The sequence below is a fragment of the Aquarana catesbeiana genome, linkage group LG01 (assembly GCF_042186555.1).
Source record: "Aquarana catesbeiana isolate 2022-GZ linkage group LG01, ASM4218655v1, whole genome shotgun sequence".
In the NCBI taxonomy this organism is placed as follows: Eukaryota; Metazoa; Chordata; class Amphibia; order Anura; family Ranidae; genus Aquarana; species Aquarana catesbeiana.
This window is the reverse complement of record NC_133324.1, coordinates 889,720,408-889,731,339: the sequence shown is the minus strand read 5'-3', so window position 1 is coordinate 889,731,339 and position 10,932 is coordinate 889,720,408. Positions and strand designations below refer to the sequence as shown.

The following is a 10,932-nucleotide window of genomic DNA, read 5'->3' as shown; positions in this document are numbered from 1 at the left end:
AGGATGACGCCACCTCCACACGTTAGACGCCTCAGCCCACGAGGACAGCTCTGATGGCGAGCTCGTCCCCGGTGTGAGCCTGTCCATTGCAGGGTCCGGGATGAAATCCCCCAGTATTACCACATTATCCGTACCAAAGGCAGCTATTTTAGAGATAATTTGGTTAAGTACCCATATAGAGGCCGGGGGGGGGGGGGGGGGTAGGTACAATCCCACCACCACCAACTCTAATCTGTCCACAATGGCATGTAAGATTACAAACCGACCGTCAGGGTCAAGCTCCAGCGCCAGCAATCTAAATGGTGTGGACTTGTGCACTAAAATGCTAATCCCCCTGGAGTAGTTAGTATACGTGGAGTGGTATTGGTGTCCCACCCAGGGTCGTCTTAGACCCAGAAGTTTGCTTCCCATCAGATGGGTCTCCTGTAGTATGCAGATTTGGGGGTGGTATGTTTTGAGGAATTGGAACACCAGTGACCTTTTAACAGAGGAGTTCAAACCCCTGGTGTTCCATGAAATTATGGTACAATCAGCCATCTACACTCGAGAACACATTTTCCATCCATATATCACCATATAGAAACAGATGTAAGGCCCGGACCCTTAACAAGGTCAGGACATGACACCTGGCACATCTTGTGACAGATATAAGTACATCGCTTGTGAAAAAACAGCAAATCAACAAAGTATAACAAAACTTTCCCAACCAAACCCCCCACCCCGCCAGCCCCGGCCCAAACTTCGGGGAGGCTCAGGATCCCAACTCAGAACCAAGGCGAACACGCCTGTAATGGGGTACCGTGAGCAGAACAGCAACCACAGTGCAGCAGTCAAATGATGGAGAACATCCAGTGCTTTGCTGGAGATCGGATCATAATAATAAGTGGGTGCAGTCTCCCGGCAGCAGTCGGGGGTATAAACTTAAACCTCAACGTTGCAGGAACAGTTATATTTTCTTGGCCATGGCCGACATTATCGGGGAGAATGGGGGGAGGGGGGGAAGGTGGATGTGCATTGAAACAATCGTCTCCCATTCCTCCTGTTAAAACATCTTAGGAAACCAATAGACATCCAGGAAGCCAGTGGACCCCGGGCTCCCGTCTACCGTAAGGCACATTGGTGTAAATCACACAGGGAACCGACTGGGTCAAAAGTGATGATCAGGCCATTAAATAAAGGAGGCACGTCTCTAGATCACCGGTCGGCCATGGCACACGTAGCTAGAAATAAACAAATTTTCTTGTGTGGTGAAACTTATCTGCGAGGTAGCGTGTCGATCCAGATGGAGGCATCCTCAGGAGAATTGAAGAACCGTACAGATTCACCATCTTCCACTCGCAATCTTGCCGGAAATAGCATGCTGTATTTAATATGCTTGGCTCGAAGTCTGGCTCACTGCGTCGAAGGATTTCCGTTTTTTTCTGCGTTTCCAGCGAATAATCTGGAAAGATCAGGAGTTTAGCATTTTCAAAGCGGAGTTCTCCCTGCGCCCTTGCCTCCCTCATCACCAGGTCACGATCACGAAAGTGAAGTAATTTAAAGATGAAGGTGCGAGGCGGCGCACCTTGTGGGCCCTTGGTGAAGGGTATGCGATGCGCTCTTTCCACGGTGAAGAATGTCGAAAACCGTGCCGAGGGGAGCAATTGTTGCAAGAGACGTTCAGCAAACGCGGTGGGGTCCGTACCCTCTGCTCCCTCCGGAAGCCCCAAGATTCGCAAGTTGTTCCTTCGGTTGCGGTTCTCGGCATCTTCCGCCCTTGCCTCCAGCACTTTAAGTTTGGCTTTTAACATGTGCAAATCAGCCCCATGGTCACGTACCGTGTCTTCATTTTGTGAAACCCTCTGCTCCACCTCGTGCATGCGGCCTCTCAGGGTATCAAAGTCCTTCCTGATAAATTCCACATGAGTCTGTATATGATCCACTTTTTCCATTAGGGAGGTTATGGCCTGCATTACAGCTTTAAAATCTGCCGCTGAGTCCGGGAGCCGCTCCGGTTCAGTCGATCCGTCGGCCTGGTTCTCCATGTGGGCAGGGAGTTTAGGCGAGACCGCGGCCTCGGCACTGTCCGCGGTTCTCAGCGGCGCGGCCTTTTTCCGAGCTTTTTGCTGGGAGTTCCTCCTGTACATAACCCAGAAGTGTCTCAGGGATGAAGGGGACACAGGATGGTCGTTTTCCCGGCGTTTTCACCCCAAGGAAGAGGATTTTTTCCCGGTCCACGCCGGCCTGGTTCTCAGTGTGGGCAGGAAAATCAGGCGAGGCCGCGGCTTCAGCCTAGTCCGCGGTTCTCGGCGGCGCGGCCTATTCCTGAGATTTTTGGTGGGGGATTTCGCTTGTAAACACCCCAAAGGTGTCTCAGAGGTGAGAGGGGGCACAGGAGGGTCTTATTTCCGGTGTCTGCACCCCAAAATAGCAGGATTTTGCTCCGATCTGCGGGAGCTCAGGCCTCACACACCTACTACCTCTGCCATCCCGGACACGCCCCCTTTAATTATTAATTTAAATTAAATTTAAATTTTCATCAACGGTGTACCGATGGTTGACAGATACAGGATCAACCATTTAATATATACACCATTCATGAGAGTAAAAGCACATGTTTAATTATTGTGTAAAATGTTAATATTAGTTAAGTTTTACAATAAAGGGGGGGGTGTATATTTGTGAATGGTGGACTTAGAGTTTAATTTTTTTATTTTATGAATGAAGTGTGCTGCTTAATGTTTTACTTTCACTTTGTTTTAACATTAGAGTAGTCTCAGGATTTTTCCCGAGACTACAGCCTCGCATTCACAGGGAGCGTTCTGAACGTTTGTAGATCGCTTCTCTTCACCTGAAGAGAAGCGATCTACACAGGATGATAAACCGACACACTCCTGTGAAAAAATTACACAGTGAATGCTGGCGATCTCTGCAGTGACGATTCATCACTGTTTCATAAACGGACACCATGATGTTTTTGACTCTGTAGAAATCTTCTATTTTCTGCCTTAACTATAGATACTTTTTTATATAGCTTCTGAGCTTCCTGCCAAGCTACACGTTTTTCTTCTGTAGGTTCTACGATAAACTCCTGTTCTGTCTGTTTTATTACTCTGTCTACCTACCTCTTCATTCAGTACGTTATTGAAATCCCCAATTATTAATTTGGTACTTCCGACAATTGTGCCATTTTTCCAAAAACCTTTTTTAGTACTTCATCCTTAGTCCTCATGCACATGGACGTTTTAAAAAACGAGCTGTAAAGCTAGGTTCGACGCCTGGAAAAACCGGCGTTAAAAACGCGATTTTTACCGCGTTTTGCATTAGCGTTTTTGCGCGTTTTTCCGCGTTAGCGCTAAGTAGCGTTTTTTAATGAAAAACACATCTCTCAGCTATATACACTCCCAAATTTCCCACAATGCCACAGAAACCAAAGAAAATATGTTAATGAGCATGTGTCGGTGCCATTTTGGTAGGAGAGAGAGAGAGGAGAGAGTGTTTCAGAGTGTTTCAGAGTTTTCAGTATATTTCAGTATTTTTCAGTATTTTTCTGAGAAATATGGATCCTGTCATGCAAAAGATCGATGAGGCAATCCTTCTGATTGTGTTGCGGAGGCAGCGGAGAATGAGACAGGAGGAGGAGAGAAGCAGCAGACGTCGATTTTGGGTGCATCCAATGGTATCCAATCGGTTTTCTACGGGGTACTTTGGCAATATTTATTCCCAACTGCGCTCATATCCAACAAAGTTCTTCAACTTTACAAGGATGTCAGTGCCGCTCTTTGATGACCTGTTGGAGAGGCTCAGGCCAAGGCTCACAAGGATGGACACTGTGATGCGTAGCTCTGTGTCACCGGAGGAACGGATGCTAGTGACACTCAGGTAAGTGAATACACATATGGGAGGAGGGGTTAGGGTTAGGGGTTAGGGTTTAGGGTTAGGGGTTAGGGGTTAGGGTTTAGGGTTAGGGGTAGGAGTTAGGGTTAGGGGTTAGGGTTAGGAGTTAGGGTTAGGGGTTAGGGGGTTAAGGTTAGGGGTTAGAGTTAGGGTTAGGGGTTAGGGGTTAGAGTTAAGGTTGGGGTTAGGGGTTAGAGTTAGGGTTAGGGGTTAGGGTTAGGAGTTAGGGTTAGGGGTTAGGGTTAGGAGTTAGGGTTAGGGTTAGGGGTTAGGGGTTGGGGTTAGGGGTTAGGGTTAGGAGTTAGGGTTAGGGGTTAGGAGTTAGGGTTAGGAGATAGGGTTAGGTTTAAGGGTAGGGTTAGGACTTATGTTTATGCTTTACTCTTTTAATAACTAAATTTATTATGTTATCTTAGGTTCCTTGCCACGGGACAAAGTTATGCTTCCTTGCATCACTACTTCCTCCTTGGCCTCTCAACGGTCTCAAAAATAATAAAGGAAACATGTGTGGCAATATGGGAGGAATTGCATAACGTTGTAATGCCAGAGCCAACCGAAGACATCTGGGAATCAGTTGTGGACACTTTTTGGGAAAAAACTCAGTTCCCAAATTGTATAGGAGCCCTTGATGGGAAACACATCAGGGTGAAGAAGCCTCCCCACTCTGGATCTTCATATTTTAATTACAAAAAATATTTTTCGGTGGTCCTCCTGGCATTGTCCGATGCACACCTCAAATTTCTGTTTGTAGATGTGGGAGCATATGGAAGCCAAGGTGATGCCCGCATATTCCGCGAGTCGGCCTTCGGACGTCGTCTACATGAGGGACGACTCAATATTCCTGAAAGCAGGCCTCTACCCTGCACTGAAGAACCCAGCTTGCCATTAGTCATGGTGGCAGATGAGGCCTTTGGACTGGCTGAAAATCTAATGAGGCCATACAGTGGCACTGGTCTCAGCCGACAACAAAAAATTTTCAATTATCGGCTCAGCCGTGCACGCCATGTTGTGGAATGTGCATTCGGGGTGTGCACGGCCAAATGGCGAGTTTTGCTGACAAGTATGCAATTGGATGTTGACAACGCCATTCAAGTCGTCCTGGCATGCTGCGTTCTGCACAATTTTCTGCGGGACAGTGACAGAAATAATGTTGAACAGGAGCCCATTAGACAACTTCAGAGGGTTCAATTTATGGACTTGCGTTCAACTGCACGTGTCATGAGCATTCGAAACCAATTTGCAGAATTTTTTGAATCCCCTGATGGAGAGGTATCATGGCAGAATGATTATATCTAAAAAATATTTGCAATACATCTACCTTTGCTGTCTTGTGTTTTTTGAAATAAAGCATTTCAAAATTGAAGTTTGTTATTTTTTGGTCCATTTGTCAACGATTGTTCTACAAGTCAATTTGACTCTGCCTTCGGGGTAAGCCTAGGCTAAGCCCAAAAAAGAGCAAGCTTACGCTTGTCCGAAGGCAGAGTACGATAGAGTCCTTTGCACTCTGCCTTCAGGGCAAGCAGAGTGCAAAGGAGTGCTGTTGTGCATCATATAAAAGACTTTTCAAAAAAAATAAAAAATTAAATAAAGGATTGGGATCACAACTGGTATTTCAAGAAAAAAAAGATTTTATTTGGGGATCACAACTGGTGATAGGTGGTGGTGGATGGTTGATTGCATTGGGGATGTGGGGATTGGGGACGGGGTAATGGTTGGGCCTGGCGATCACTCCCAAAATCCTGCTGGTAGCGGGGTAGAGGGTATGAGGGCTGAAAATGGGAGGTGGAAGGTGGAAAATCAGCATACGCTTGCAGGCTATGGTATGAGGTCTGGGACGGCATAGGTGGTGGTTGGCGTTGAGGAGGGGGCTTATAGTGAGAGTGGGGTGCTAGCACTGCTGAGGTCCCAGGGGCCATTGGGGGATCATGAGAAACATTATATGGATCGCATGGAGGTGGCCCGCCACTCAATTTTGCATGTCTGTATTGCATTGCAATAGCGTACATGCGATCCATACAAAGTTTCTCTTGGTCTCCCCCAATGTCCTCCAGGATGTGGTAAAGGCTGCGGCAGAAGCAGGCGCGTGGGTTATTGGGGTCTAAAAAGGCATCCATACTGCGCCTCTCCTGCCGCACTTCCTGCAGCAGTGCTAGCACCCTGTCATCAGCCTCGGGATTATAGCCGCCCCTCGCCTGACGTCCACGCCCACGGCCACGAACACCGCCACGACCGCGCTGCTCTCCACTTTGAAAACTGCCAGGAGACGGTGTTTCCACAGCCCTCGATTCCTGCAAAAGAACAAAAATGTTTACATTGACATGTACATGGACAGACAGACAATGAGATAGACAGGCAGACCGAAGCAGTTACCTCATCTGTGCCCTCAACACCTCCCTCGCTGATCGGTCGTGGAGATCCAGAGGTGGTCATTGGACTGTTTGGTCTCTGAAGCTCTGTATCTTCCTCATCGAGCTCTCCGAGTCTAAAATTTGAAGTTGTCCTGCAAACAATACAAATTGTATAAACGTAACTACTTTAGCCCGGACCATTTTTTTTTATTAGTAATGGGGAAGATCAGCGATTTTTAGCATGACTGCGACAATACGGCCGACACATTGGACAATTTGGACACATTTTTGCAAAAATTGTCATTTTTACAGCGATCAGTGCGATTAAAATTGCAATGACATACTGTAAAAATTACACTGGCATTGACCTCTTCCTCTCCCTGAGACGATCGCCGGTGTGCCCGCGGACATTGAGTCCGCAGGACCCGCTGACGGACTCATGGACCTCAAAATGGGAAAGCGCGCCGCCAAGGCGGCAACTTAAAAGGGACGTACAGGTACGCCCATTTGTGCTGCCATGCCATTCTGCCGACGAATATGTACATGTGGCGTTCGGAAAGTGGTTACAATAGCCATGGAACATACTGCCTGAAAAGCAATGTACATAGGCAAATATATGAAAAAAACTTACGGTCTGGTATGGCTCTGCATATTTTGCCTGAGGAATTGGAGATTGGTGTGGTAAACATGTTGTTTTTTGGTTGGCGCTGGTGCTCCGCTACGTGCCGCCTTGTCTTCGTCCGTGAGGTCCCTCCTGACACGGTCACGTAGGGACTTCCAGCGCCGCTGCATAATTTTGCCTAAAATAACATGGAAAACAAAGGGTTAAATATGCAATCTTCATTTACATTACACACAAACAGATCATGCATTCAAGGAAAATAGACTTACTTATCTCCTTTCTTTCCGCATTTCTGATTTGTTCCCAGCCAGGGGTAATCGCAGCACATATGTCCTCCCAGGCTTTCACCTTCCGGATGTGGTCTCCATGCAGTGGATGTGCCACATCCCACAGTTCTGGATGGGCCTGTACCGCATTTATTAATTCCACTTGAGAGACTGCACTAGCACTAGCCATCTTGAAGCCAAAATCACCACAGTCACACGGCTGTGCAAAGGACTCTTGGGTAATCTAATGTCCAGACAGGAAATTCCTGTTTTTACAGAGATTACAGTGTCCAATCATCTCTTTTTAACCAAAAAACGCCGGAGTTAAAAAACGCGAAAAAAGCCGCGGTCGCGTTTTTGCGCGTTTTTGCGTGTTTTTCTGCGTTTTTCCGCGTTTCGCGTTTTTACAGCTCTAGCGCCGCTCCTCGGAACGCACTGGTCCTGGGTTTTTTTTACAGCTTAAAAACGCCTAGGCTATTTGCAGCTCAAAAACATCTAGGTGGGCATGAATCCACAGACTAACATAGACATAAGCTGTAAAAAACGCTAAAAAACGCGGCTGTAAAAACGTCCGTGTGCATGAGGACTTATATGGAAGAGGAATAAACATTCACCAGAAAAAACATTTTATCAATAAAAGTGCATAAGAGCATCAAATAGCGACCCAGAGGGTCTCTAATACCTCTCTATCTCTAATGTAAACCTGATGGAGCTCGAAATCAGAATACTCACTCCTCAAGAATATGTAGAGTAGGTAGCATGGAATTGATGTTTATATCTATATGTACTAAACATTTTATCCTCCTTCCTTCCCTTGTGTCTCCTGCAAACAAACTATTGCTGGATTATGAAATTCTATTCATTCTTTTACCGCTTGTCTCTTTCTTCTATCCCCCAGACCTCCTAACATCCCAAGACAATATCTTAATTTTACTTGCCATCACAATCCATTATCTTATGATAGAGAATAATTGGAAGATGATGGGGAAAGGAGAGAAAAGGGAAAGAGGGAGGAGGAGCAGAGCCACAAGAAGAGAGAGCCAAAAAATATAAAAGAGAAAAACAACCCACACACCATTTTTAACCATTAGCAACAGTTCAGCCATGAGTTCAGCCATGAGTTCAGCCATGAGTTCAGCCATGAGCAATTAGCCCACAGCAACAGCTTAACAGCGATTATAGTATTTGACTGATATCAGCAACAGTTCAGCAATATAGGGGAACAAATAGCTGAGATATTTCCAGGGGGAAGTATTTAAAAGTATTTAGATACTGGTCTTTTATACAATCCCCTACTATTTTCCTCTCTCCTCGGGTTCACCTGTATTGAGTATCATCATCAGTTCATTATAGTGTCACACACTACAATCTCCTTCATCACTAGTACAGAATAGTTCCATGTAATTCGCATCCACTAATATGGTATGGAACGGTTAACAAAGATGGGGTAGAGTAAGAGAGACACAGTGGGTTCTGATCTGATTACCCCCCGACCTTTCCTGTCATCCAAGCCTGAGTCCAAGCATGAGTCTGTATGAGGTCTGTGTGGGGGGGGTATCTATTACTGTGACTGTGGAGTGGTATAAAAAAGCAAAGCGGAGTCACCCCGCTGCAGCCCTTACTCCTCCCTCCTCCCACCTCTCTCCCCTTCGGAGTCCCGCTCGGTCTCCAGATCTCCAGAAGCTGAGGGAGCAGTTACAGCCAGTGAAGCTGGTGGATCCAGTGAGGCAGGTGAGTCAGTGAAGTGAAGCCGATGAACAGACAGCAAACAACCGGTGATCAGCTGATGAGCGGACAATAAAACAGCTGATGAGACAAACAGCTAATCAGCGTAGAGGTATTGGGTTGTAGTTAATTGTGGCAGAGCCGGTACTAGAGGTGGACGATGATAGCTAATTGCTGCTGACATCCTCCTGAGCCAGGCTGGGGTGGAGATGATCCAGCATCCCCTCGGAGTGGAGCAACATCAAGGCTCCCCGAATGAAAACAGCACATCGCAGAGCCGGCAAAAGTTTGCCCACTCAGCTCATGTCACATCCGATCCTGATGTACAACACACCTTTATTATCTGTGCTAAACATTTTGTTTTTAAAATGAACTCCCAAAATTTCAATGGCGACAACTATTGGAAATAATTCTAAAAGAACACTATTTCTTAAATAGCCCTTATATTTCCATGCCGGGTCCCAGCGCTCAACACACCAATGTGACCTCCAAATGGCAGCGAAACCCAGTGACCCTGTAGTATCTATACGAAGGCAGAAATCCATACCAGAGATAAAATCTTGCTGCCAAACTGCCCTCCCTTTAAAGCACTTATCCAGGAATCTTATCCAAACCAATAAATCTTCTCGAATATCATGTGAAATGCGTGTGTGTGGAAGAAGATTTAAGTCCAGAAATGCCTAGATAGAGCCTCCGTGAAATTTTTTTACCGATAGGCATTATTCTTGTGGCAAATGCCAACTGGCCTAAAAGTGATTGTACTTCCTTAAGGGTGACCTTTTTCTTTCTAATTAAATTGACCAGACACCCTTAAAGCTTAAAATTACCTTTTCCATGGGTAACCTAAATTCCATATTCAGCGTATCTATAGTAACCCCTAGGAAATTAAGGCAAATAGTTGGATAAACAGTTTTCTCTTGAGCCAGCGGGACACCAAAAGATTCACAAATAGCAAAAAATGAGTTTAAAAGATTCCTACATTCTGGAGAATTAGCTGGGCCTTAAAACAAAAAAATCATTGAAATAGTGAATAATGGAATTAACCCCCACAACTTGGCAAATCACCCATTCTAAAAGGGAAGCAAAGGACTCAAAGTAAAAACAAGGTAATGAGCAGCCCATAGGCAGGCATTTTTCAAAATAACAATAACCATTAAAGAGAAAACCTAATGAATTAAAGGGCTCTGGATTAATTGGTAGAAGCCTGAAAGCAGCTTTTATGTCAGCTTTAGCAAGTAAAGCTCCCTGACCCAAACTTTTTAAAATAACCAATGCATCTTCAAAATATGCATAGGACACGGACAATAAATCCTCTAGGATCTGATCGTTTAGAGAGTCACCTGCTGGAAGAGCTGCCTTCCTGTCTTAGAGCAGAGACACTCGGCTCGCAGCTGGGCTGTGATGGGGAGTATCTTTGGCATTGGGCCCGCATCCTCTACGCCGGGTACCTGCCCACCATTGATCTATCTGACGCAGCTTCCTCTTACAGGGCGTCATCGAGGTGGTCACTTCCTGTCCGGCTATCCTGAGTATCATCCCCCATGGGACAGACTCTCCTGGCTTCCCCGGCTGTCTGGGGGGTCCAGCGTTGAAGGAGGCAGCAGGACTGCAGGCAGCTGAGCTGGAGGTGACCGTGGTGGAGGCAGCGATGGTGCCAGCAGAGGACTTCTCAGGACCCGTCGATCGAGGTAGGGAAAGACACCTCTTCATCCAGGCATCGCCATCCTCTTCACCGGCTCACTGCTTCAGATGCCAGAAAAGGTTCTTCATGTCCGCCACAGAACCCCGCTGTGATCTCCTGTATTATAGCTCTGTATTATAGCCCAGGAAGCTCACAGGCAGGAGGTCTCTGAGGACTGGCAGAGCAGAGCTTTTAAAGCTGCCTTTTATAGGGGTTCACAGACCCTTCCAGAAATTCTATCAGGTCATGTGACTGACCTTCTAAAATGATCTCTAAAAGTCAGCTGACTGTATTGACCTCCCTAACAGCTGATTAGCCCTAACTCTATCCTGACTCCTGCCACCTGCCTAGCCTTAAAACCGTCACCCCTTACTTTCATTCTACAGCTACAGCTTTCTACAGCTAAAGTTACTG

General features: G+C 46.3%; 1 protein-coding gene across 1 annotated transcript; it reads left to right on the top strand.

The window, feature by feature from the left end:
- Window positions 1-3,209: 3,209 nt before the first annotated feature.
- Window positions 3,210-10,659, top strand: LOC141127971 (uncharacterized). Its single transcript, XM_073614946.1, has 3 exons — window positions 3,210-3,861; window positions 4,293-4,902; window positions 10,327-10,659. Exons 1-3 carry the CDS (start codon window positions 3,539-3,541, stop codon window positions 10,657-10,659), a joined length of 1,266 nt encoding a protein of 421 aa, XP_073471047.1. The 5' UTR covers window positions 3,210-3,538.
- Window positions 10,660-10,932: the final 273 nt, after the last annotated feature.

Excerpts from the sequence above, each read along its gene's own strand:
- LOC141127971 (XM_073614946.1), top strand. The coding sequence starts at position 3,539 with ATGGATCCTGTCATGCAAAAGATCGATGAGGCAATCCTTCTGATTGTG. Across the intron at positions 3,862-4,292 it reads CGGATGCTAGTGACACTCAG|GTTCCTTGCCACGGGACAAA; the intron begins GTAAGTGAATAC and ends ATGTTATCTTAG. Across the intron at positions 4,903-10,326 it reads TTGTGGAATGTGCATTCGGG|GGCGTCATCGAGGTGGTCAC; the intron begins GTGTGCACGGCC and ends TTCCTCTTACAG.